The sequence below is a fragment of the Anser brachyrhynchus genome, assembly GCF_964034855.1.
Source record: "Anser brachyrhynchus genome assembly, chromosome: 4".
Lineage (NCBI taxonomy): Eukaryota > Metazoa > Chordata > Aves > Anseriformes > Anatidae > Anser > Anser brachyrhynchus.
In genome coordinates, this window is record NC_137698.1 from 3,175,460 (window position 1) to 3,203,311 (window position 27,852).

The following is a 27,852-nucleotide window of genomic DNA, read 5'->3' on the forward strand; positions in this document are numbered from 1 at the left end:
TCTAATTTTATTCTGTTCTTCACTTTGGTTTTATCTGTGGGAAGGTGTATTGAAACTCTTTTGGTTACAGGGTGAACTTGAAAGACCCCGACACAGTGTCCTTGATTAAAATAGGAACACTTCTCCAGCTCTTACTTGGATGCAGTTAGGAACTGGCATTAAAGGTTTTAAAGAAAATAAGTTTCAAGGGTGGAGAGCATCCTCAGTGGAATGGGATTGCCCCGTATTTAAACTGTTCTGAGAATAACAAAGGCGATAGTTTATTATATTTGTGAGTTCAAAAGCAAAGAACAGAGCCAGAACTTACAAAACACACAACGATCGGCTCGGTGTACTGGGGACACTAGCATCTTAAATTTACCCTGGCATGTAAAATGAGATCTCTAGGGGAAGCGACTGGTTTGACACTGGAATGATGCTCTTATAACAGACGGTCTGGGAAGAAATGAATGTAGAAGAATGCTAAATATTACATCTTTGACAATACGAGTTTTCAGGCTTCACATATTAGACCCCAGAATAGTTATTCATTCTGCTAATTCCCCAAGGTAAAAGTGGGAAGTGTAGTGTCACTTACAATTCATCACCTCCCTAATTAAGAGCAAGAAAACATCCTTTGAGTATAACTGATGCCTTTCTGAACCTGCCATTTCCTTTTAAGTGTGAGGCAATGATCCCAGGGTGCTTTTCCTACTAACGCTATTGATGACAACTCCTTTGCAGAACTTCAGGTCACACAACACACTGGCAACTACTCCAGTTCCACCTCGGTGCTTACAGCTGAAGTGTTATAGCACTCAAGCTTTCGAAATTACATCCACACTAAGCACATCACATCTTTAAAGAGCAAGCAAGCAGTGCAAAGGTCTCTGTTCTTTCAGGGGCTGCGCTAGCTCATAAAACAGCCTCTTTGGAGGTGCACAGAGGAGAAGCCAAAGCAGCCTCTGTTGGACTGGGGCACAGCAGTTTAATGCAGTGGCAATTTTGTAGTCTCCTACATGACATTTTAAAGCATTGTTAGGGGGCAAACAAAGCAAAACAGCTACATCTGAGGTCAGGCCTGCCTTTTGGTTACGCCTGGATAGTGCAGTAGGATCCTGGTCCAGTAGAGGGGCTCCTACACACTTGAATAGTGAAAGAGAAAGAACAGTATGACAGGTGAGACAGGTTGTCTGCTCTTTGCTACGTTTTCTTAAAAACACCCTTGTGGTGGTAATAGAACATATACGCATTTGGATATAGCGTGTTTTAAATTGTATGCCTCCATCCACAGTCCTTACTTCAAATTGCAGCTCTGTTAACTCTGCACAGTTAGCTTCAGTCTCCTGTTATGAGGTACCTAGGGACAGGCACGGCACTCTTCCTAAAAGATGTGATGAAGTGGCATAAATATAGATATATATATTTTGAAGTTTTCTCCTCTGGCTTACAGTGGTTACTTCAGGGTTTCTGGTGGGCTTGGTGTCAGCCCAGAACTTCTGCCGCAGCCACTGGCACGAACTGGTTTGGTTTCCTTCTCAGTCTAGCGCATGTTGCTTAAGGCAGATCCTACGAGAGGAGGCAACACGAGGCTTCTGCTGACGACGTCTTGCACTGTGCACCTTTCTAGCCCTTCCACAGAAAGCGAGCAACACCCAGGATCCAGAATGGAAAAAGGATTGTTCTTCAAATATTTTTATATAAGTAGACTGCAGACTTGCAGCACTGAGGTTAGATTAGCTGGAGAACTTACTGAGAGGTGATCATGCAGGGACACCCATGCACCTCTGGGAATCCTTTTTGCGTTTTAGGAGGTGTGGAGGGGAATCCTTGTGTGTATCTGTGTCAGACTGAAGCGGTCGTGGGGCTCTTTGCTTTATCTCTTTGTCCTTCACCTGCAGAATTATAACGACGGGCGGTTAGGCACTAATGGCAGTGGGTGACTGACACAAGTGCTCCATCACCGAAATGCTGTGGCTTTAAACAATACAGTGCCTCCCGCCCAGCAGCACTGATTTATCTCGGGGCGGATCACCTAGCAACAAAGTCTCTGTGGAAAAGGGTCTGGTGTATCTCAGGGAAAACACACCCTTGTAGAAGTGGGGCTAGGGCAAACATAGTGTTAGTTATGCCTAGGATTTTTATCAGTAGCTTTTCAGGAGCTACAGGTTTTCCAATGGAGCAAGAATTACTTTTTATAACACCTTTTCCAGTCAGTAAATAGGTAACACTAAGAAAATAAGTATTCTGTTAGAAAGGTGACATTTTTCAGAGTAAAAAAGTGTTATTGGTACATACGTACCGACCTACACAGTCAAAGCAAGATTGTGTGTCTCATTTCAAAACAGCCATAAAAATGCAAATTTGGGAATGTGTTTGATTTTTTCATATCTGATTCATTTTGAAGACAAAAAGAAGTCCTTCCAGCCATACTCAGTAGGCTGCCTCGCTCATACCATTCACATGGAGGCAGTGGTGACAGCAGGTATGTTAGATTCACAAAGAGGAGTGTTTACATGACCAGTTTCGTGTTTACATGATCAGACGGTGAAGCGAGGTGAGGACCCCCAGCTCCCGGGACACTATCTGGGCCATTTCCATCACAGCCCCTGCGCTCCCCTGAGAAGATGACACAGAACAGCTCACAGTGCTGCTGCCACTGTTGTGTTGTGATGAGTTTTTAACGAAGCACCAAGCTGTGGCCAATGAACCCCTGCTGTATTTCATCAGGTCGAAAAGATGACTAGGTTTGTCAGTCAACTGGCAGGTTTCTTCGTACTTTCTACCACATCACCCTTAGGTGCCATTTCTTCAGTTATTTCAGTCAAATCTCACTTGCTGATACTTGGAGTGTTTATAACTTTGCCCAATAACAGATCCTGAAATCCCAGCCTGTTTCCTGAGCAAGAGCTGTATCTCTGAATGAGGCTCTCATGCACAGGATAACCAATTTTCCATTAGTGCACTAAAATTCTTCAGTATCATTTCATGCCAGTAGAAACGTTTATTCTTCTTACTGGAACTAGGACCTATAATTTGTTACTGGGCTGAGTTCAGGCTGGTTACCTACATTTTCACAGATTCTGAAATGAGTTCCTGAAGTGTGGCTCTCCAGCAAAAATGCAAGAGTGGGAAACTAGCATGCTGAGGGTTCACAGACCTTTGAGCTGAAGGAGTAAATTCGGACTCGGAGAACCATGCTCCATTCCTAGCTCTCCCGTAGACTTCTCTGAGATCTCAGACAAGTCTCAGCTCCCACCAATTGCCCTTCCACATCTCCACAAGAAAAATATTTTTTTCAACCCTTTGTCTTTTTTCATTTCCTCAGCCATCAGCCTTTAGAAACAGATACGACTTCTTACAACTGGCTTTTACAGCACCAAATGCATAGAGGTTTGTAGGTACTAAGGGAAAGTAAATAATACATGCTGCTTTCATGATCAGGGCTCAGGGATGGTGGACTCAGTGCCATGTGGAAGATAACTAATGACCTTGCAGTAACATTGCCCACGTTGACACAGTATCATGTCTAACAAGTTATTTGGAAGAGAGTTTCTTAAGTTACATCTTTTCTGTGTGTTCTCTTCAGCCACAAACAAGGTACATATGTGTTTTTAAAGAGAGCATACACGAATGTTTTACCCTTGCCTACCAACAAGCTCGGAGTACCATCCTGCACTGCGATTGCCTGTTTTCTGGAGGACCCTGTGCTCTGAAAGGCATGTCACAGAGATGGAAAGCTTTTACATGCAGGTTGAAGCAGTATAAACTCACTGGTCTCAGAATGCCATCCCATTTAACTCTGAGATTTCCTTAAATGATCCATCTTACTTCTGCCCCTCTTCCTTCCACCTTTACAAAAGGGGAGGTAGAGTCAAGCCTTCCTCTTTCAGCAAAGGTAAGGAGGAATTAATTAGTGTTATTTGATGCACTACCCAAAAGTAAAAAAGGCTTTACCTCTAGTCTTTGGGCTATCCTTCCTTTTAAAGCTGAATTCAGACTCCACATTTTCCTAATCCTGCATTTCTTTGCTCACTAGGCGATGAAGTACATCAGCTAACGCCACCTGCAACAGTTGCTTTGCAGATTACACTTTTACTGACGAGGAACTGCATTTGAGTTACTTGGTCCAATTGCAGAAGCCCCGAGGCGGTAACAGTTGTGGTTTTCCTGGTGAGTGGGATTAGATTGGAATTGTTAACAAGCGCCGGAAAGGTTTCCCTCGTACCATGGCTCTTGTGAAAGGCTGCTTCTGCCCAGACGTCTGTGGGCTGCTGGGTTGCGTGTGAAAGGGGAGGAAGGTGCTGTAATTGTTGAGCAATTTCGGTTAACTGAAGTGGGAAGTGTTGCTTGCATCATTGACCAGGAGATTATCAGCTTTTATGGCCACAAGTAATTGAATGTCCAAGCTAGGATGCTGGGGGCACGTTACTACGATTTACAGTTTATTGAGCAAGGCAGAAGCAAGCAAGCAGAATTTAGCAATAACTTGACTTAAGAGCCTAATTGTTTAACTCCTTTCTTTCTTCCAATCTAACGATGCAAACACAGATCATATCAGTTTGGTAGTTCAATAGGAAATAATATCACCCTTTCTTTCCCTGCCTCCAAGCTAGTAGGTAAATATCTTTGTACTAAGAAAACAGAGGAGCAGAAAGGAAACAGAGATCAGTATTAAGCAAATTATAAACTGTGTTACCTTGAAAATGTATTCTTTAGTAAAACAAGCCAGTCAGAGCAAAGATGAGGTTAGATAAGCTCTTTGCGTGACACACAGCGCTGCAAAGTGTTGACAACCAGAACAGAGGAAACAAGTGAAAACAGGATCTTTGAAGACCACTTAATGTGCCCACCATGTGCTGACGTCTCTGGAAGGGCAGGTGCTAAACTCAGCTCAGCTTTTCATTGTGGCTGTGCCAGGGAGCCGGGTGAGACCTGCTCCCCGTCTTGCAGGTAATCATCCCATAGCATCTGTTCTGGAAACGATCAAGCTTTATCCTAAAGCTATTTACAGTGCTCGTTGTCATTGATTCTACTGCATCGGAATCTTACTCAAATCAGTGTCTAAAAACTGTTACTAATATCCAGGTTAATGCTACTATCAGACAGTTTTAACCTATTTACCCTGGTGCTTTGCCCTATGACTTCATTCTACCTTGATAAGCCAGCTTCCATAAAAGCTTCATTTCCATGAAGCCTCTTCTGTACCAGATTGAGTTGGTTATTAATTTTATATTAAAAAAAATCAGTGTGATGTTATGAGTTGTTACATGACTCTAGTAAAAACGTACTGACCAAAATATCCAGGAATACATTTTCTGACAGCTGTATCTTATTCTTGGCTCTTCCTCACCCTGTGTTCAGGCAAAGCTCCTGCTACCCCTCCTTTGTCACTTTCAACAGAGGAGCTTTTAGAGTGCCTTCTTAACCAAATGCTCTTCCACATCACACTACGAAATTACCTCCCTCCCCTTTTTAAAAAAACTTCAGACCTTAGCCACGGTGTTCTTGTGTAACCTTCTGACACTATTGCTTCTGTAAGTTTATTATATGCCTAATTCTCGTGCTACCATCGCTACTGCAAATATAAACAAGATAGGTGCACCAACCTCACTATGAGGAATTCGCCTATAAAACTTCCACTCTGACAGCTTTTCTTTGTTTCCCTTGTCTCAGTCTGAGTTATTACCTTGTTTTCCCAACTGTGTCCATACTTCACTGATTTACAGGTAGGTCAGATCTGCCACATTTCTCCTGGCTGTAAAATCAGTTATCAAAAATATATGCCTGTAAGAAATAAATTCTCATGATTAAGAGAAAGTTTTCTGTTTTGGAAATAAAGCACAGAGCACATGCATGGGAAGTCTCAAGTAAGCAATTTTAGAAAAGCACAGCAACTTTCTGCTAACTCCAGGGAGTCTGGGCTTCAGGCAATCATTTCAACAATTTCACTGTTAAAAAGGCAAAATAGGAAATGCAAGCAATAGATACAAATGTGCTAAGCTTCCTGGAAAAGCCAAATACAGGAAAATGTTTAAAGCTATTTCTATCTTGTTAAAGGAGAAGACACGTATGAAAGTATCAAAGCCCCATTATGATAGCATCGGGCTCAAATAAGCTGAGCTTGCTGAAGATAAACTCAAAGGCCAGCCAGGAGGCACATACATAATTTAAATGCCTTTTATGGCACTCAGCATCCAGCACAAGCTAATGCTACTGCAGAGCTTGTTTCCTGCTCTGCACTTACCACAAACAAGCAGGGAGCCCCTCTGAGACAAACAGAGATGGCTTTTCTGAGGCCAAGCTGGAACGTGCTTTAGTATGTTAAGAGTCCTAAAGTATCTGAGAATGCTCTGAAGTTCTGCATTCTGCGGAGAAAATAGTGGCTGGCCTGATGCCGAGAGGCACTATAGAAGACTTCTCAAGGTAACAGGACAAATTCACAGGTTTGCTCACGCATATCCAAGCTGTACACTGCTGAGAAGAGCTGGAGATCATCTGAGGGACTGTACACAGCACAGCTTGTATACACAAACTAAATAAAAGCCAAATTGAGTTATGCATTGGCTGGCTCTACAGGCCATCCAGAATTCAGTCACCATTCCCGGTCCTATTTTACATCATCTACAGCTGGTTTTGTTCTGAGCTGACAAACAGCACGCTCGTATGAGTTGCTGCTGGCTTTCTGATATCACTGCCTTTCATTGCTGTGCATCTTATTCTGTGGTCCTTACAGACATTCAACAATTAATTTGCATCTTCACCTGAGCTTTTGTTTTGTATTTGCAAGATGCTTCCCAAGAACAGTTCCATGTGCCGGTGGTAAGGAAAGGAGTGCACAGCACCGTGCTTACAGCTGGGCAGGGCAGGGAAGGAGGACTTTCTTTCCAGGTCCCTAAGATGAAGGAGCTGTGTTTCAAGAAATGAGATCCTACAAAAACTAAGGTAGTGCATGCAGTATCTTTTAAAAAAAAGCCTTTATAAAGTCACTTCAAACTGGGTTTTACACTGCCAATCTTCTAAACCGTACAGTAGTTGCCGTTCATCTGTATATTATTACTAGCAGCATAGGAAGAGGATTATCCTAAAAGCAACAAATCCAAGGTCCAGTAAATTTTTTTTTTCACTTGCGACAGCTCATTGTCCAGACAGGAAGGTAACAGATATTACACATCTGTGAACTGCAATGCTAGAATGGTTTTGCAAATTCTTGCTGTTAATAAAATCATTGGAGCAGGAAGACATGAACAAAGATAATAATCACAGCGTATGGCACTATTAACTGCTGAGTTTTTTATTGGAGTGCTTCAGTGCTTTTTACAGTAATAATGCCATAGGATCTGTGCCTGCCTACACCTCTGATACAGTAAGCTCCATTTCTCCTCCTCAAGAGAAGATGCTTTTCAGCATTGAAACTCCTTTGATTCAGAAACACACAAAAGACACCCACGCACATTCAGCTGGCATCGTGCGCTAGCTGCTGAGACACAGCCACCACTGTGAAGCAGGCAGTAGCACAGCTCTTCAGGCAACTGTAAGACATATGGAAACCCCAGGAGGTCACGGGAGGTGGAACAAGAAGTGTTATTTAAGGGCTCATTGTGTTTTCCTTTTATACAATAATAGTAAAATGCTATTTCTTCATGTGAGAGAGAAACTGTTCTACATATTCCTTATAAAACGCCTGAAAGGAGGAAGGCAGAAGCCTACCTGCAATTTATTTAGGTTCAAGGTCTGTTCTGTTGCACTGCATGTAACTATGCACTTGGCAAAGGATTCCTCCTAAACCACCAGTCAGAAACCTAGGCAAAGGCTTGACACTCCTGTATAGAGCCAAAATTATCCTTGCCCCGTCACTGGCACTGAGACAGAAGAGAGGCAGCGTGTGACACCTTCTTAAGGTCACTGGAGACATGGGTGACCTCTGTCACAAAACACACCAGCCTTCAAAGCAGCTCTCACGAAGCAGGCATGCTGTTTTTTTTTTTTCTTTGTTTTTTTTTCTCCCCAGAGGACAGAAAAGCCAGGGTGCACATCTTGAAATGCACCTTGGATCCCAGGCTGACACGGAGGCAACACAAGGACCTGGGCAGGACTGCTGCCCTCCATCCCCTGCCAGCAGCAGCACCTGAAGAGCTTTCACCAGGAGTGGCAACGGGATTAGAATGAACGCTGATTTGAATAAAAACATACCACAAAAATGTTGAGGTAGAAAACGTCATACTCAACATTATTCAGGAGATAAAAATTAATTCTAATGTTCATTGAATACATATACGAAAAAAATGCATACACCAAATAAATCATTAACAGTGCTGGAAGTAGAAGAAATGAAAGATTTCCCTACCAAATGATCAATGTTTTACAGACACTTCAAAAAATCTTTGCTACATATCAGATCCCATGACAGAGTTATTTTTTTTTCCTAATACCCAGCCTATACCTCCCCGGGCGCAACTCAAGGCCATTTCCTCGTCCTCTCACATGCTGCTTGGAAGAAGAAGCCAAGCAGAGAGGATCCCGAGTTAAATGGGTTTTGAGTTTCCCCAGGAGATATCGGAAGCACTAAGAAAGGAGAAAGTCTGTGCTGCCACTGTAGGGGTAGTGACTGCCTTCTCTCTGGGATATCTGGTAATTGCTATGCTTTTTTTCCCCTCTACAATCTGTATTGCACTGGGATTTGAAGGGGAAAAAATAGGGAAGCTTTCAGAAAAGATGGGAGATGGGTAGCATCAGAAAAGATCTGTGTTACCAATCTTGAAATTTAAGTGGAGGATTAAAAAAAAGCATTGAATTATATATATTTTTTAAAGTGTAACAAATGAAAAATCCCCCGAGCTGATAAAGCCCAGCTGGAGAGACAGGCAGGTGTCAGCAATGATGCAACCCATGCCAGGTGCAGGGTCAAAACTAAATTGTCTAGAAGTCCTGTCTCCACTGAGGCATCCACACAGCAAGGAGCAGACTCCCCAAAGCATTTTATAACAGAAAGCTAGGTCCCAAGATTGCATCCCAATGCATTAGAACAACAACAGCAAAACAAAAATAGAGATTCTGAAGGAAAGCTAAAAAATGAAGTTGTTACCTGCAATTTACCTGCTGAAGACCTTGGGATAAGAACTTGTTAACTGAGAAAAGCCAAGTTAGCTCCCTTGCTTACAGACCTTAGCCAAATAGTTTCTTATCTCTCTTATCACAGATGGAATGAAGAAACTATGAAACAAAATGTAAAAAAAAAATAATAAAATCAAATATTTGCATGCATTGGGTTCTCTTATCTGACTAAGCGTCACAAATGGGCAGTAGACTCAAGACCATTTTTATCTTTTTTCCTCTCTGCAACAGCAAGATTCACAGAGAGACTTAAGGAAATAAGCTTAAAGGCCTAGAAATATTTGTTCTCTCAGGAAAACTGCATCCTCATGCTTTTCCTAATCTTGTTAGGGTGAGGACACGAGCGCTGACTGCTGGAATACATTTCCACTCTAACGAGAAGCAAAGGACAGTTATCCAGTGCTCAGCTGTCTGGAGAGAGGCTGAGCATCTTTAGCAGCAGCAAGTCTGAGCTCAGGGAGCTGCAGTGCCTGAGGAAATTCTCTGTCAGCTGGAGTCAGCTCTTGCGGAGCACCTAACGAGGTGCATCAGTGCAGAAAGTGACAGCAAGGGGAACGCTGCAGACCTGCTGCCAGGCTTTGTGACACTGGCCAGGTTGCATTAAGGACCTGCCAGCCTCTGCCTGTGACTGCCGTCCTGCACGCACCGGCAAGCGTCACCCCACTGGTAACAGCTACCGAGGGAAAAGCAGCTTTCAAAACAGCTTTGAGAAAGAACAGGAATGAAAAAATGATTTAAAGGATAAACAGCTAAAATTTTTGAAATAAGTAATTTACAAGGCAAAGTGCTGAAAAACTCAAGTCTCATTCAAGTCAAGGAGACTTCTTAACCTCTGTCACTTTACAGAATGGGATCTTGGTTGCTAAAAGGTTTTCTGTACCTAATAATTCATCTCCTTGCTACAGACTTATTGTACCTGGGATGTACTGCTAGCTTGAGAATATCATTACATTAGAAAATAGGTAATTTGTTCATGAATTAAGACAGAGAAATGGTTGCTTTCCACCATCTGTTCTGGACAGCATGCAAACCCACTTCTCTTGTACCTCCATCGTCCACACTTCAGTGGCAGCGTTTTCCTCTGTGAGGAAGCCCTCAACAGTTTGCCAGTGACTAATTTGGCTCCTTCCTCACATATATTAAACCCTCATCCAAATGAGGACAAGAAGATGAGCCCTTTCCCCCTGCAAGGCTTTAAAATGCAATCAGCAGTGAATGGTGCATCTAAAATAGGCCTGGGCAGACCCAGGCAGGTTCCAGAAGCAGAAACATTTGCTGCAAGCAATGTTCGCTCCAGGCGTAAGGTGATGGCAGGACAAGCCAAGAAACAATTTGGCTTAATTAATTTACATCTAATGGCCATAAAAGCGAGACACCATACTCCATAACGGCTCTGTCTCAAGTATCATCTTTTCAAATCCTTTGGACTGTGGTGCAGCAGTCTTTCTCCTTCTTTGCCGCTTAACTCCTGCTGCTTCAGTGATGCTTGGGGCCTGCTACGATGTTTTCTCCTGGCACTGTGGTAAACTTCCCTACCCTGGGAAGGAGCCGATTCCTCTGAGGCTGCATCAAAAGCAGCTCCTGTCATCAGATGGGCATTACCCAGTCACACCCCCATGCCATGTGAGGGTGGAAGGGGAGTTTTCTTTGGGGAAAAAGCTGACGAGCTCAGCTGCTTCACTTCCATAATTCTGGGAAAAAATATATAGGCTAGGGAAAATCATCAAACTACATGTAACATAAGAACATTACCTGGATGGTACATGACTGAAATTTTGAACCACTGCAAGCTTACACACAAGTGAGAACACTGTTCTAAGTCCAATTCCCCTTTTGGTTCTTTGTGTAAAGCAGAGCCGATGAAAGCTCAGTTTCTTCACAGCAAGTGCAGACGGAATATTGATAATTGTGTATGCAATTGGGAGCACTATCTGAAGAAAGAAGAAACTGAGCTGCTGGCAGGTGTTAAGGGAAGTTTGCATTCTCCCTGCCTGTGCCAGCTTGAAACATCCCTACATGCTGCTTGACCCGTCTGTTCTCAAATTCCACGAGTCGATGTGCCAACAGCTCTTTGCCCTGTGAATTTGCAACACTCCTTTGAACCTCTGGCAACAGCAAGCCAGAGTTTGGAAACCATTGTCTAAAATGACAGATAAGCACAGCTCGGAAAAAGAAAAAAAGAAAAAAAGATTACCTGAGGCATGCATATTTTTAAAATCCTTTCTTCAATTTCCTGTTAAGCAGGTGCCTGGTAAAACAAACAAAATATCCAACTGAAAATAAAATTACTGTCTAGGTAACTTTGAAGGAGACTGAGTAATGGAAAAAAGCCCAAACCCTTGGCACACAGAGGGGCTGTTCTTGTGAATAACCCTACTACAGAGTGAAATAAGAAAAGTAGAAAGGGGATGAAAGTGCCAGTTCTGGCAGGGTGGAGAGGCTCAGAAATAAGCTCCCAAGGCCCAGCCTAAAGCTCAGGATGAAAAGAATCAAACAGAATACTGAAATCCCCTCTCTGCCACTTCTACAGCACGTAGACAGACAGCACATTCGGCAGCCAGTCAAAGCCAGGTTGGTGAAGTTGCGTACGCCCAATAATAGGGCTGGCCAAGATAATTCTTTGGAAATAAAAAAGCTGAAGGCCTGATTTTATTCCAGCAACGAGTCTAACTTACATTATGCATGACCGCTAATATGAGTTTGAAGGACTAAAATTAAACTTTGCTACTTTTAGAAAACCTCTAGTACTTAACTCGCTGTGCATCTTGAGCAACACAAACACAGTTAAGTGCCTGTCGGACTTGGCAGAACAAGCATCCTTCTGAGCTGCAGAAAAAGAAGAAAAAAAGAATGAAGTTAAAAGCGGATTTCTTTTGGACCATATGTTGTTGTTTAAGTATTTAAAAAATAATTGAAAACTCCCAAACTTTCTTGTGGCACAGCAATTGTCACTACTTTTTACACCGCTGACCACATTTGGTTCCTCCAAGGGCTGCACTGGGTGCAAAATTAAGAGATATGCCAGGAAATAAGAACTACTTTGCACCACAACGTTGCCGTTATTTGTTAACATCTAGTTCTATTTTTGCTTTCCAGCATAACTTGCTGTACACTCACCCATAGAGACACGATAGTTTATTCAGCTCTTGTCCTGCAGCTCTTTCTCCAGCAGCTGCAAGTGAACTATTTCAGCATGTATTTGAATGCTGCCCTGCTTCATCTGGGCCTACCATGAGATTGGAAAGGAGTCAGCCTTGAACAAAGAATCACAAAGAATTCGGTTCTCATTGTTGACAAGACTTTTTATTACAAAGAATAACAAAGTGCTTTCCATAGGATTCATTTAGTACAGAGCTTTTAAGAAACTTGAGTTTTGCTTTTTAGATGACAGTTTCAATGGGATGATTTTTCAGTGCAAACAGGGTCCTCCAAGATTCTCCTTCGTGCAGTTTCTTCTCTGTACACAGTAGTTCAGACATTTATGCATTTGGCAGGTGTGAAACAGTACCAAAGAGTCCATCCTTTAAAAAACAGAGGTTATATAAAAAGCTTTTCATATGTTACACTGACCAACAGAAATTATATCATTTGTTGTTTAATGCAGATTTAGGGGACAAAATTCCTTCATACAGTCCCTACGCCCAGGTGCATCCAGGTACTTTCAGTTCCGATAATCATATATACCAATATAAACAGACAAAAGTGACTTTTTTTTTTTTAAATGAACCTTCTGCTTTTTAGCTAGGGACATTCTTGGAATGCCTGGTGCTCACACTGCCTTCAGCTACATTTGGATGGAAGGAAGAACACAATGCAAGCACTGTTCACCCATTTCCTCCTCACTTTTGGCACAGGTTTACAATCAGATTTCTTATAATCCATATAAGCACCACTTCACTGCATTGCGTCTGACTGTATCTCAGTCCCCTTTATTCCTTATGTCTCTTTCCCTGGCAGGGAGATAGCATAGCAATAGCTTTAAAAATAATAATAGTAAAAAAAGACTATGCAAGTTCTTATATACAATGGAATGTATGAAACCAAAAAGGCAGACAATGGAAGGTGAGGGGTATCTTCCATGCAAGGCTTGTTTTCTTCATTTTCAGTCAATCTAACTCCATTAAGAGAACTATTCTTTTGGGTTTTAAAAAGTTTAAAAACTTCTATGAAAGACAACATTATCACCCACAAGAGAAACAATGTCAAGTATTCACTGTACACAACTTTAGTCCAAAAGCTACCTTTCCGTACAGCACAGGTATAGAGACATGAACATGAAAAGAATAACTGAAATGACTCCATGAGCAAACCAGCCACAGTGATGAACGTAATAGAAGGTTACATGCATATAAACAATTTCCTCAGCTCGACACTCACACCCTTGGTTCATTGCTCCCCATTCCTTACGTACAGAGCAAAGTCACCGCTTCAAGAAAATACTACGTGCCGTGTCACAATATAGCGTCTTCACACAAGTGCTACTGCAACGAGGGTATCACATTGACGCTTTCCCACAAGACAAAAGGAATTGGATGAGCTTCTCTGAACAGTAATTTGACTATGGGAAGAAAGGAAGGATTTTATTTTAAATGACAAGATGCTTTTGTAGAATAGCCCTTATACAGGAGAAGAATACACATAAAACCACTGTTGTAGCTATACAAATATGCAAAGGTATAAACAGATGTTCTGCTTTCTAAAGGATTTGAAACAAAAACCAGAGTTTACCCATAGGCACTTGAGTACAGAGCTTCCTGCCGCTGAGTTCAGTGTGTACTTGCTGACTTGCTGTTTGCTTTTGGACTTGCAGCTGCAAATAACAACCCCCTGCATCTAGGAGCACCTTCTGCTGCCAAACACTTCCCTGCCATCAGCGTGACTGTTTAACCAGGTGCCATCCAAGCAAGCCCCAGGCCTCTTCCCACAGCCATGCAGTCACACCAGTTCACCAGAGCCTCCCGATCCACAGTCAAGGTCATCAGATCCAGACAGGAGACACGACTCCTCGCAACACAGCTACTCAGTAGCCCAGCTGAGACATTTCTACAGGTGGCATTCAGGCACGTAAAGACTTCAAAGGAGCCAAGTGCTGTAAAGTTCAGAGCACTAAATAGCAGTCAGTACACCAACAGGAAAGTCTGTAAGGACTGGGGCCAAAGGCCCTGGAAGTTGAGCCCAGCAACCAACACGATCCATACTGGCATAAAATCTGCCTTGTGAATCCAGTTGCAGGGCTGGGACCATAAGGGAGCTACCCTTAACTTCAAAAGTCTTTGGAAAAGACTTAGCATTTTGAACTAAAAACTATCTGTTGTTGATCACTGCTAATATAAAAACGTTTAGGGGGGAAAAAAAATCAAAACAAAACACTGCAAAAGCTTAAGTAGTTTTCTGTAAATTTCACAGCTGATATTATATCACTAAATAATGTATAATTTCATTCTGCCATAGATGAAGTCAACTTTGTAATTAAGTCAAAAAGCAATGTACAACAACTAGAAGCAATGTACAACAGATGTTAAACTTGTAGCCTATTTAGTAATGATTCTGTCTCATTTTACTATTTTCCTTTAAATGAGCACATTCAACTCACTCTGAAATACCCAATACATCCTTGGCGTGGCTCCTAGGGAGCCAGGGAGAATTTTGCACCTACTTTTGAATATATATATATATATTCAATATATATATATATCCTATTCTCATATTTGCGTTGCCCATGACACCCACCTACAGATACGCATTTTACAGATACGCATTTTATTGACTATTTTGGAAATAAATCAATTAAGACTGCTAAATAAAACGACCACTTGATTTCAACTACATTCTTGTCCTGCATGAGGAAACAAGCCTGATTTCTTTATGCACACAAATCTTCTCTCTCGTGTTGGGAGCACAGTGCAGCAGATGAGGGAAGCGTTAACAGCGCCTGTTGATTCCCTGGCTAGTTGTTCAGACACGTCGCGCAGGACCCCAGAGGAAGCAGACAATATTCTAGCATCGCTGTCTGGAATGGCAAATTCCCAACACTGCAGTTATAACTACCTGCAAAGTCCATGAATTAGCCAAATACTTGTCTTCAGAAGGAGGTGTGAGGGGAAGAGCAAGATTAAAAAAAAAAAAAAGCAGCAGGAGCTGAGCACATTTCCAAAACCAAGGCAGAGCTGCATTAGACCATTTGGCTAAATGGGATTATGATTATTCCCTAGCCCTAAACAACAGCTGAAGTCTCGCGTGAAGTCACCAGCATTAGTATAAAAGCATTTTTCTGGCATAGCTTGCTTCCTGGAGGAAAACTTGGTATAAACTGTACTGAAGCAGAGGTGCTTTCATGTCAGGAAGCTGTGTCCATCTTCTGAGCGTTTGTCATTGGAGGTTTCTTAGCAAGCCTCCCTCGTGTGTATCTACTTTTTCAGCAACAAACTAGCAAATTATGCAGATTCAGAGAACAAACAGCACACAGCCCTCCCGGCAATGAAGCAGGACGCTCACGTCCACTGCCCTCTTCAAACCAGACAGGAAGTTTTCGCTATGCAAAACAAGAGCACTGCAGGGTGGGGGATAAAAGGCCAGTCCTGGGACTAAGGCCCCAAGGGCGTAGAAAAGGGTACATTACTCTGGACACCATTAGATGAAGAACGGCTCACTTTTTGCCCTTCAAAGCTGTAGTAGAACTACTGACTTTGCTTTGAATTGATAATTTTAGTTCCCCTCATCCCAAACCTCAGAAGTTCAGCAAAATACAATTCAAAGCTTTGCAACTTTTGATGTGCCACCCATTTACTTAAACATACAAATCCACCGAGATAGTGACAGTGTTTAAATACATAATCCAACAGGCATCTGCAAAACCTTATTGTTGTACATAAATAATGACAAGGCACAGAACAGCAACTAGTCCAAGAGCCTGTAAGCCAACGAACCAGAGCATGACCCAGAAGAACATAATAATTACGGGTTCTACTATCCGTTCTCCAAAATACATCCTTGTGAAGCCTATTCTGATAAGGCTTTTGTTTAGTTCGCCGAAGAGAGTCCCCATCTTTTTATAATCATCTACTATGGGTTCTGCGGTGTGGTTTCTTTGTTCTTGTTGGACCTGCGGATAGAAGACAAAATTAAGGAATGTATTGCACAATCAGTTCGTATTACGATGATTCATGTGAGCAAGGCTCAGCAGTTTATATTTTAATGCATAAACATAGGATATACACACTATAATTTACTTCTTAGATCGAGAAGCTGAAAAGGCTTTGCAGCTTGTGACTTGGGTACAGCGTGAAGGATGAGACTGCCTGGTCTGAACTCGGGACACGTAAAACAGGGCAGAGAAAAGAGTGCAAGGCGGGCGTGGGAAGACAGACCGAAGTGGTGGTACCAGGAAACACAGCAGAGAGAGAGAAAGCTCTGCAGCATTCCCAAAATGAAAAATGATGGGGCAAATTCACAGCACGGCAGAACATCTTTAGATGAAGATAGCACGGTTCACAGCAAAAACCATACGTCAAAGGCACTGTTTCAACATGTGTATTGTAACTAGATTAGAGAGCTTGAAATCCCCTCTGTAATTCCCCAACGTCCAGAGATGCTTTGCACAAAACCTTACCGCCCTGTGTTTGGGTATGACGGGGTGAGCACACTTTCAAGATGATGAACATGAGTTTGTTAATCCTTCCATTAGGCAGCAATGAAAACACAAATAGCAGCTACTCATCAATATTTCAGTCAGCTGATCAATAAGTCCAACAAATTGCCTGTAAACCCTACGTGCAATTAGTCCACTCCTGGATTCAAAGCACATGTGCATCTTCAATTACATCTCCAAGGATGAAAGACACTCTGCGTCCCTGGTTACACGGCACAGTCTTGGTAAGAAACAGAAACCCTACCCCACAGCAGCACCGGGCTCTCTGTTAGACAGCAAGACATAAAGTGAATTCCCATTCCCGCAGCAAACAAACCAGTGCCTTTTTTTTCTAAGCCAAACTTCAGGCCATAATGTGTAACCCTCTGACCAATTGAAGGTTGGGCAAACCACCACAAATGCTACTGGGAAACAAACAAACAAACAAACAAACAAACCAAAACAAAACCCTGCAGTCCCTCAGCTGTGTGCGCCTGGGTAGTTTTTTATTTGCATATTCATAAAGATTTTGGTTTAAGCTTTGGCACTGAATCCCAGAAAGGGAGGGGTGCAGGAAGCCTGAACAGCAAGGAGTGTCGTATGCAATTTCTGTGCGTTTCTACAGAAGAGTCTAACCTTGGAGAATCGCAGCGCTTGACATTACACACGGACAGCCACCCACCTTTCCTCTTTTCAGCCTGCTTCTCAAGCACAGGTCATTTTTTCCCCACCTCAGTGGATATGAAACCTCCATTTTTCAGCATTTTGCCTTTAATAGTGCTAATAATTCAAGCAGCTATTAATTTCTCTTTAATTCCAGCGTTTCAACATCAGTCTCTCCAGGAAAGGTAGAGCCTCTTTGGTAAGTAAGCCCAGGCTTGCAGGAGCAGGCTCTGAGTGGCAGGGTGCTTGCTGCCCTAGGAATGAGGCATTTTCATAGCAGCTCTCATTCCTCTCCTCAAAGAGCTCAGGGAGACAGAGCAGAAACGCCGTACTATTAGCCTAAGTGGTGAATTGATGGCAACAACTAGGGAAAAGAGAATGGATGTGTTGGGAAGGAAACATCCATCCTCTGGGACGGCAAAGGAGAGCAGAGAACAGCTCTCGTCAAGCGGTACAGAGACCACACCTGAGAGAAACATCTCATGCACGCAGAGAAACCACTACATGTGCCCGAGAAGCAGCTTAGGCGTCAAGCTAGCAGCCACTGCAACCAGGAGAGGAAAAACAAATTAATAAGCAAATCCCTTCTGTGGCTCTGGATTAGTGACAGCACTCCTACCGTGCTAGAAGCCTCGCCCAGAGCGAGTGGGGGGAGCTCCAGCTCCGCTTCACCTGGACAACCTTTCCTTCTCAAACCAGGGTGGATTCGTGAACCCCTAGAGCAATTACACGAAGCATGTTTCTAGGCAAGGAGACTGAAAAGGACGTGCTGAGGTACAAAACAAGTGTCAAGCCATTTTTCCAAATATTTTACATAGCTTACAAAAACTTTCAGAAGGATCATGGGAATTTGCAAAATTTCAAAGCCTACTACAGCTGATCCATGCTGAGTATGTCTTGCTTCAGGCAACTCAGCAAAAAAACAAGTGCAACTGAAAACAGATGATCCACTGTAAAACACAGATGGCATATTTTTCTTCATTACTGCATATTCATTTTACGTACTAGACACGTAGGTTTCTTCAGAGGTGGAACTAAAAGAAGACCATCCGGGCAAGCATCAGTAATGTCACAATACTCCAAATTGCTACAAGAAAAAGCATCAGAAAAGCTTTTAACACTGCAGCTAGTTCTTCTCTCATTAGTTTTCAGTAAGACAGTAAAACCGCGTACAGTTATACAGGTGTGCCCGTATCTCTGACCACATCCTCAGAACCAAATGTCTCCTTTTTTCCTAAAGTACTTTTCCAAACATTTGTAGATGGCGCCTGCCTTCAGTAGGTACACAGCTCCCTGTTGTCTCAACTCCCGCTGGACTCAGTCTTGCTGAATCAGCCTGCGGCTAGAAAGACATTGCCACAAAAGAAAAACGTAGGAAGAGAGATGTACTGAGCAGATCCCTCTCCAACAAAACAACACAAAGCTTTCCCATTAAAAAGCAAAAAAAGTTTCTGTTTCAATGTCGCTGTTTTAAAAACCAACAACCCAGACTTGGTTTCCTAACTTCATTTTTTAAGGATTTTTTTGCTTATAAAGAGGGAGCAGAGGGAATTTCTTTACCTGCAACAGCTACAGAGAAAGCAAGCATTCAAGGCTTTACAGCAGCTCTTCCCCTGGTAGCTAACAAGTGGGGGCACCACCAGACTTTATTTGCCAAACTGCAGGAGGTAAGGTAAGAGATCTACCTCATCGTCAGTGATCCGCTTGCCTTTCCTCACCGTTTGAAATACAGGAGCAATGAAGAATTTCGGAGGGGCTGTGGGAACAGAAGCGCAACCAGAGATACAAATGGATGCACACCCAAAATACCTGCTGACAGAGAACAGCAGCACTGTCTTCCCAACGTCTCTCCCCTCCTCACTAAATACAAAGGATTATTCCTGAAGGATAAAACAGAATGGCACTCTACTGCTTGAATGGAGCTAAAAGCAAACTATTAGAAATGCCGATTGAATTTGTTTCCTAACCTAATGTTTCTTATCCAATTGCTGTAATGAATTACTGTTTACTGTAATTTAAATAAATTTTAAACCTAAGTGATGCTATTTTAGGCTTAATGGGACCATCAACGCCCTTAAGCTAATTCCGTTAGTGTATTTCTTTATACAACGGTACAGCCGCTGCATATGGCTTCACTGCCTCAGTTTCCTTTCCATTTTATATTCCTTAAACGCCTTCAAATGAATACTGTGATAATTCTGTTTTCTCCTTTTCAAATATTTAGTGCTTGGGTTCTACTTTGACTTGAAGTTATTTACAATTAAACACAGAGTTCTCACGTGGAACGAAAGGGGAAGTGCTGGTCACGAGCCCGCGGCACTATCTGCAACGATCCGCTTTCTGTTGTCGCTTCAGATTTTTGGTGTTATAAAGTAAACCTCCGTGCTCAAAATGAGGTATTTTCAGCTGTAAAGCTGTTGTTGACTGCCTCTCGCGATTTACTGGCAAAAAGGCAGGACTTGGAGATCCAAACCTGACAAACCTTACTACAGGAATGCTGTAACCAAATTTTACCCAGATGCTAAAGCCAAATGGCTCGGGGCTTTAGATGCTCTGAGGAGAACCTGATGAACCCCTCCCTGAGGCAGGATGCCAGAAAAGGACCTTTTCATTTTTTTCAGAATAAAAGCCTCTGAAGAGCCCGCAGAGCAGATGCTGAGCACGAGCTCTGCCAGCCCCCAGCGCAGCGTGTGCTCCCCATTCCCTCGAGCACTGCTGACAAACCCTCCCATGTAACAGGACGTTTTTCTGGCCTAGCTTTAAAGCAGCTGAAAAGGTTAAGTCAGCTCAGCCTACTGAATCCAGTGAACATCTGGCGGTGGCTTTACCAGTCACGTTTGTCATCAACATAACCCACAAAATTATACGTATGCTGACCACTACCTTAGCGTACGGCAGGCTTCCACTACGTTCACTCAAATCCAAGCTACCGAAGTTCAGGAAAGCCCACGGGACGTCTGCGTTTTCCAGAAGACGAGCAGGGGCCGTTCGCTATCAGTCTGGCATCAGCGCCTTTCCTGAGCTGACCTCATGCAGAGGAACACGAGGTCCTGTAAGAACATAACCCTCCCCAAAGAAACCACCTTCGAAAGGCTTCACCTGCATTCACTAGGAGAGAAGGATAAATTTAGCACTGAACTTTTCACAATCCTTTAAGGCACCTCTTACGTGTAACATGCTCAGTTCAAGGTCTTTTTTCCTCAAACTGCTGGGAGCACTCAGCGCCTACCACTGATGACTTGCAGACTGTATTTCACTGCTTCCTGAGCCCTCGGAGGATGCAGGTCAGGAACAGGTCTGGAGGGGACATGCACCTGCCCAACATACCTGGATTGTTTTGTGTGGGGCGCGCACATATGTAAAAAAAATCCCGAATAACTGACCTGAGTCAAATAAATAGACGAAGCTGAGCAGCCTCTGTCCTGTAGCAGGATGGAGTGGATGAACGTAAGGAATCTATTCCACCTGAAGAATCAGTTTTGTTTTGTTTTTTTAAATTCAACTACTCTGAAGGTACAACATTCAAAACAAACCAAATAACATCCTTCTTCCTATTTCTCATGATTAATGAACTAAAGAAGTCCTAAGAGCCTTCTGTGGCTCGGACACCTTGAAAAATTCCCACCTGCACTCGACTAAGCAACACCACCAGGCCGAGTTCAACTCTATCAGCTCCTCGTTGTTTGCATCAGCTGCCCAAAAGCGCATTACACAAATGTGAGCTCCTACAATGGAAGGGAAAGAAGCCTAATGGACCGGGCACATAATTGCCCTCCAGGTGCTGTGGATGTAAATGGTTGTGAAATAGCTTGTACAGTTTGGAAAAATGCTGTTGGGCTGGTGGGGAAGAAGAAAAAGAGAGGGAAGTAGGAAAAAGGTGTCCATTGAGTTCACCTCAAACACAAAAGCAGCACTGTCTCCAAACCATTTCTAACACACCTCAGATCAAAACCGGTCACATTTACTGTTATAAAAGAGATGGCATGTTTAAGACAATTATTTCCATGTTAGATAGGAAAGAACCCCCTTTGGAATTTAGTAACAAATGTGTTTAACAACATCTAAATGAAACATTAAAAATTTGTAATCAAGAAATTCGCTATCATATATACACCTGCACTTTTTTTAAACACAAAGAGTTTCTTCTGCAGTATTTAAGTTCTCACGATCTATTTTCCTCCACTCGTGTCTATTTTTACCGCAGGGAACAGGTGGTGTGTCTGACAGCTGAAGCCCGCACGTACTTCAATGTCAAAAAAGCCACTAAGACATGGCTTTGGCAACATGCGTACCTCCTGAAAAATACTCCTGTAGTTTTGAAATTTAGACACTAAAGCACGGAAAAGGCATCTTCACAAAGTCATCTCCTTTCAGAGATCGCAAACTAAAACTGAAAATACTTTGAGCTCAATCTTACTCAAACATATGAGAAGCAAGCAAGCAGATGACAGAGGCTATGCCAGAAGAAACCACAAGCTCCCTTTCTCTCCAAAATAAGAGACCAGCTTCTGTGCAGTGCAACCGTGGCACACAGCTGCTGATGTCTGACGGTTGCCAGCCGCGTAAGTCGAGGAGGAATGAAATACCCGATTTTCCTTATATTCAGGCAGCTGACTGCCCAGTGTATTGCCACGGACAGGCTTTTTAAAAGTGAAATTTGCCCAAGAATGGCAAATAACTTTACTGGAAAGTTTCTTTTTTTCCTTCCTTCCTCTTCCATTGTAGTGGGAAGCAAACTGCATCCCTGTGTGATATTCACTCGCACGTAACTAATGTTTAGCGTGTGACCTTGTAGCTAAGTGGTAAAAACATCTTGACACTCAGCCAGCAGACTATTAAGAAAACACACTTCATTTAAACTGTCTGGAGAACATCAACCCAGGCTCATTTCTCCAGGTTAACTTTAATCTGATATGTAAATATTAAAATATTAATAGATTAGAAAATGAGGGGGGAAAAAAAGGTCATAAATCACTTCCAAATGAAAAACAAGGCAGTGGAAAAACTAAGTTCGATTTGTTCCTAGGGTGGAGGGAGGGGGGAATGCAACAAACACAGAGGAAATCTTAATACTAGAGCTACTTTACAACAGCTATCAATAACAGTACCATCCTGTAACAGGGAGTTTCAATGAAAACTTGCAGAATGAAGACTAGGTTAATGTTTGTTTCACAGCAAGAACCTAGACACCATTTACGAAGTAGAAACAAGATGTTTCTATAGAAACAAGCAACAACATAAGAGAAGCAAGAGCGACGTATTAGCTCCCCCACTATTTCGGCAGCAAACGTGAGAGTGGTGCACCCGAACACGTGTACGGGAGGTCAGAGGAGAGGGTGCCTCCCCCGGCATGGGACGCTGCCGCCCGCCCGTGCCCTTCCCTCGGCTGCAGAAGGCACTCCTCCTGCTGTGGGGTCCCCGTGACCCCATCCCAGCCATGCCCTGATTTCTCTCAGGGACCGGACCAAAAGTCATTTCCAACCATCTTCGCCTTGCACCTAGCAACAATGTCCACAGGATTTTGTTTTATCAAGGTTTCCCCGCTCAAAGCGGTCTGCTTGAGCCAGCAGAAGGTTGCAGTCAGCTGTACGGCCAGCCTGGTATTAATCCTCTGGCTTGTGAAATGCAGCAACGGTTAGTATTTCCTCCTAGGGAGGAGACGTTTCAGTTTGCTTCTTTCTCCAGAACACTTTTGTTTTTAACAAAGTAGGATCTTCATATTATTAAAGCAGAGCATGCTATGCTACCTAGTGCAGGTGCTACAAGTACATCTGAAGGCTTGTTTTCTCTTAAAACACTACCAACGCTCAGAAAACCCAATAATGATTTTTAGAAAGCTATTACTGTGTAGTTATGAACCTCTGCAACGGAGTTAAAGTCTCTAGGAGATCCAGAACAAATTTTTGAATAAGCCCTTCCTGCCAGGTATTGCTATTTTCAGTTTGGAAACAAATCCCAACAAGGGCAAGCAGGAAAAGCCTTCAATTTTCAGCTTTTTCATCTTGGTGCAGAATAAATTAGAAGTAAATTTCTAGCCTTTGGCACCACAGTTGCCACGTGCTGACTTGTGACTGAAACTAAGTAGTTCCAGGCAATATAGTATAGATCTGTGGTGCAGTCAGTGTGCTACAGGACAATGAAACGTTTCTATGAGAGAGACCATGATGCTGTTGAAAGCACCCTCTAATTTTGTCTCAGCTGATTCTCTCCATCCTGGAGAAATACTAGTGATACAGTACACTGGAAACTTACGCAAAAAGTTCAGGACTTGAAAACCTTCAGCTAAAATATCCATACATATTCAACATAATTCTCGATGGGCAACACCAATTTTTTTTTTTATAATAGTTCTTCTAAAGCTGAATCCATCTATTAAACGGTAAAATACTCCATTTACAGAGATAAAATGCTGTTCAAAATAATAAAGCAACCCAAAAAGTCAGAAACACAGGTTAATAAAAGGGTGACCGTAAGCTAATTTACCTACGTGTGAATACACACATCGCATATTAGCTCCACATTTAGATACCATCTCGGAGGATGGTTTTGCTTAGCTGTCTGACAACACTTGGGATTCTGTTTATCTTCAACCAGCTCAAGGTGGAAATCTTAGCTTCAGTGAAGCAAACCTGGAATTTTGCCATTGCCCTCAACTTAAACAGATTATAAGAGGGTAAACCCATTACAGCCTAGACAGAACATTCTCAGTACAGGTTTATCTATGAGAAAAAAAAAAAGTATATATATATATATTTATGGAATTTCTTTCTCCTGCAAAACAGTTTGATGACAGACGACTTCTGAAAACAAAACTGGTCTGGTGTGAGCTGAGCAAAGATTTCATGCTTGCCCCTGGAAGTCTCCTGAGCCCTGCCTTTACCAGCATCAGTTACAGCTGACAGTTCACAGAGTCATAGCAAGTCAGCCACCCTGATTCACCCTGCTTTTAAAGCCCGAGAATTTACCTGCACTGAAAGCCAACACAGGTTGGCTTCCAAGCCCCTATAAACACTTCAGGCACTGTGACTGCTGCTAACGCTACCTCACGTCCTACCGTAACGTGGGACTTTTGCCTCACCTTTTGTTATCGCACACCACCGTGTATTTCACCTTTCTACTCCCATTTCGTGGCTTACCCCGATAACATTTACAGTATTGTCACACCAGCAGCGTAATAAAAGAACGGTGGAAGAAAACAACCCTGGTTCCGCAGCGCTTCAAAGTTTAATCATTCTCATCTTTGCATGCAAACCTACGAAGAATATTAATCACATTATCATCTGGTTCAGCTTTTAATCTAATTGCTGAAGCAGGTAACTCTACAGCCTATTGCAGTAATGAATTTCATAGGCCAGGTACGACATTTAGTAACACACCCTTTTAGTCTTTTAAAAATGTACCTCTCACTAACTTCATTAGGCACGTTCTTGCTGTCCTTACTGTAATAAGCTTCAATACAATATTAAAGCCAGAGGGTTTGGCATTTCATAAATAGATTTCCTAGAGGCTATTCTCATTAAAAAAAAAAAAAAAAGTGTATATAGTATTATTTATGTCCTGCTAATCAGGAAGGTATTATTTTAGAATTATACCAGTAGGTAGGGTCTTACACAAAGTGAGTTCATTTGGGAGGAAATGGGGAAAAAATAAAATAACCCCCAGGGTACCAGCCCCAGGTCACCACTTAAAAAAACCCCTCGTAAAAGGCCAAAAGATTTGCTCTCGTCTATTTCTTTACTTCAAGAGAACCTTGGCCTTTCTGCTTTTTCTGCTTTTCTTGAAGCCCAGGTTTGCAACAGATCTTGCTACTGCTAGCTCCAGATTCTCCTTCCCCATATAGATATAAAAACAAAACACTCATATTTACAAGTTATGATTACTTTTACTATTATATAGTATATTTCCATGGTTATATATGTTTTCATATAGTTCATCATATATTTTTAAGTGAAGGCAATTGATATTCCTAATTTCTAAATCAAGTTTATTATTTGTCCCAGTGCTGGCACCCCAGTATGCAGAAAAAACCCACCATCACACACACTAACAACAGCGGCACATTTCCAGTAAATGGAAAGCATTTCCTCCCTTTTTCTCACAGCCTATTTAAAATCTCTGCCTGGCTATCCAAACGCGATGCCTCAACTTACGGGAAGGTTGGCCGCTCGAGCGGTGCCTTCGCCAAGTTCATTTCAAAACGCTTTTAGCAGCAGGGCAAGCGGTTCTCCAGCCTGAATGGCCTCCTGCTACACTGCTCCTGCAGCCGCACCAATGTACCTGGAGACTCCCCTGCTTCATGAGGGGCCAAGGCCTGGAGCAGTGACAGCCGAGACCAACCTGACGGTGGCTCTGGTGACAGGAGACAGCACCAGAGCCGGTCAGCGTTTCCGACTCACCCCCCACAGCATCCCGCTCAAGGGCTGGCACTGCTACACCTCTCAGCATGCCCTGCCCAACCCCATGTCCAGGTGCCCTCCTGCTCTGCCCACCTTTGCCAGGGGAAGGGACCAGAAAGGCGCACAGGCTTACGTGAATGGCCACCGAGAAAAACCTCTTGTTGTGTCCATCAGAAGTGGCGTGCTTCTGGCCGTCAGTGCCGCTAGACGCTTTCAAACGCTAAGCTATTTCTAGCCGTGGAAAGGCTCATTTCTGGTTCAATGCAGACAGGGCTAGCCTATACAGACTTTCAACAGAAGTAACTATCAAATTAAAGAAATCTGTCTGAAAGTTAGTTCAGGACGTACTCCAGCAGCTCTGCTTGCTCCGGTGTAATTACCTGCGATAACGCATTTCTCTTCCTTGGCTATTCCCAAGGGGGTTAGAGCAGCTCGTTACAATTAAGTTATTAAAAATATAAGTTAAAAAAGAAAACACAAACGTCAATAAAGGTGCGTTAAGAACAGTGATTTCGAGCCAGGGGCAGAGCCCTGCTCTAGGGGGCAGCAGGGGCTCCAGGCACGGGGACGGGCCCCCCCCAGAGCGAGCCCAGCGGTGGCTCCGGTGCAGGGTGGGTGTGTCGGGGGGTGGCCGTCTGCCGGGGGGTGGGTGTCGGGGTGTGGGTGTCAGTCCTAGCCCCCCGCAGCCCCCCGCAGCCCCCCGCAGCCCCCGCCCCGCCACCACCGACCTGCTCCGCTGGGCACCGCCGGTGCCGGGCGGGCTCCGCCGCCTCCCGCTCGCACTCCCCGGGCGGCGGCAGCAGCTCGGCCGCCGAGCCCATGGCTCCTCGGGGCGGCGGTGGCCGAACAGCAGCAGCAGCAGGAGGAGGAGGAGGAGGAGGAGGAGGAGGAGAAAGGCGCTTCCTCCCGCAGCGCCGAGCGGAGCCGCCCGCTCCCGGCTCCTCCTCGCCGCGGGGCGGGGCCGGGGCCGGGCCTGGGCTCCCCACGGGAAGGAGTTGTGTGGCCGCGGTCCCAACCCCGACCTAATCCCGGTCCCTGCCCCAGTCCCAGCCCCGGTCCTGGCCCCGTCCCGCCTGAGACAAGCGGGATTCCCGCCCCCCAGCCCGGCCCCGCTGGGTTTCCACAGGCAGGCAGTTAGCTGAGGTGCTAACGCGACCTGTGATTCTGTGGAAATCGGGCGTTCATCCGAATGTTGTGTGGCTTTCCGGCCCTGGGGTGTGGAGCCTGCTGCTGCTTGTGAAGAATCCCACCTGCTTTTTGCTTTTCCTGCCGTTGCTATTGGGCAACGAACAGCGGCAGCTGTGGTCAACCCAAAACCACCACAGAGAACCGCTCAGCCTGTTGTGGTGTAGTCACACCTTCAGGCCACCGCCAAGCGTGTTTTTTACAGACGTGGGCCTGTACGCACAGCGAGCCAATTGCCAGTGCCCTGGGTTGGGCTGGTGGCCTCTGGCCACCACAAACCTTTGCAGGTTTGTGCATGGTGAAGTGTGCGTTTAGAAGAAGCTGAAGCCACAGCTGTTCTTTGCTGCACAGCCTCCGATCCCTGCTGCCTCGCAGGGTCCGGCGAGCAGTGTGCCACGAGTGCTCTAACTGCTGGCTGGCTTCGTGCTATGGTTCCCTCCTCATCCCTCCAAAGCTCTCCTGGCTTCATGTTGACCTCAGCAGAAGAAAAGTCTCCCGTAACTTCTGCAGCGAAGCAAAGCTAACTGTATTTCACAAAAGCCACGCTGTTCCTGACCACGACTATTGGCCTTTAGTGGCCTCTTTGCGATGCTCAGCACGTGGGTGCTCCCCATGCACCTCTGGGGGCAGAGGCTCCAGTGCCCAGGGAAGAACAGGGCCTTTGAAGCCCTCATGGGGATTTCTTTGGATGCAGACACTGTTACGGCCTGCGCAACTTTAATAACCTCAAATAAACCTGTTCCCCTTCATAGTAAGTAGTCTTAGAAAAGGCAATGCCACGAGCACGTTATGTTCTCTGGCTCTTATAAAGGGTAGATTCCGGAAAAGAATGCCTTACTCTGCATGTCAAACAGACAACGTATCTCTTAAGGGAAAAAGAGAGATCCT

At 43.9% G+C, this 27,852-nt stretch overlaps 1 protein-coding gene and 1 long non-coding RNA gene across 4 annotated transcripts; one reads left to right on the plus strand and one right to left on the minus strand.

Moving 5' to 3' along the window:
• The first annotated feature begins 1,882 nt into the window (after positions 1 to 1,882).
• Positions 1,883 to 9,145, plus strand: LOC308194841. Its single transcript, XR_013950928.1, has 2 exons — positions 1,883 to 6,924; positions 7,991 to 9,145. It is a non-coding gene; the product is annotated as an uncharacterized lncRNA (long non-coding RNA).
• A 3,229-nt stretch (positions 9,146 to 12,374) lies between these two features.
• On the minus strand, positions 12,375 to 26,745 carry FAM241A (family with sequence similarity 241 member A). Of its 3 annotated transcripts, XM_080591330.1 has the most exons (4): positions 20,267 to 25,880; positions 19,069 to 19,139; positions 18,389 to 18,470; positions 12,375 to 16,195 (listed from the first exon to the last, which is right to left on the minus strand). In XM_080591330.1, the coding sequence occupies exons 2-4, from the start codon at positions 19,071 to 19,073 to the stop codon at positions 15,950 to 15,952; spliced, it is 333 nt and encodes a 110-aa protein (XP_080447456.1). In that variant the 5' UTR covers positions 19,074 to 19,139; positions 20,267 to 25,880; the 3' UTR covers positions 12,375 to 15,949. The 3 variants fall into 3 exon arrangements, with proteins under 3 accessions (XP_080447456.1, XP_080447455.1, XP_080447454.1); XM_080591329.1 differs by lacking the exon at positions 20,267 to 25,880 and having other exon boundaries at positions 19,069 to 20,260; XM_080591328.1 differs by lacking the exons at positions 18,389 to 18,470; positions 19,069 to 19,139; positions 20,267 to 25,880 and adding an exon at positions 26,508 to 26,745.
• Between the last annotated feature and the right edge of the window lie 1,107 nt (positions 26,746 to 27,852).

Coding starts and splice junctions, on each gene's coding strand:
- FAM241A (XM_080591328.1), bottom strand. CDS start 26,600: ATGGGCTCGGCGGCCGAGCTGCTGCCGCCGCCCGGGGAGTGCGAGCGG. Junction 16,196..26,507: donor GGCGGTGCCCAGCGGAGCAG/GTCGGTGGTGGC, acceptor TTCTATCCGCAG/GTCCAACAAGAACAAAGAAA.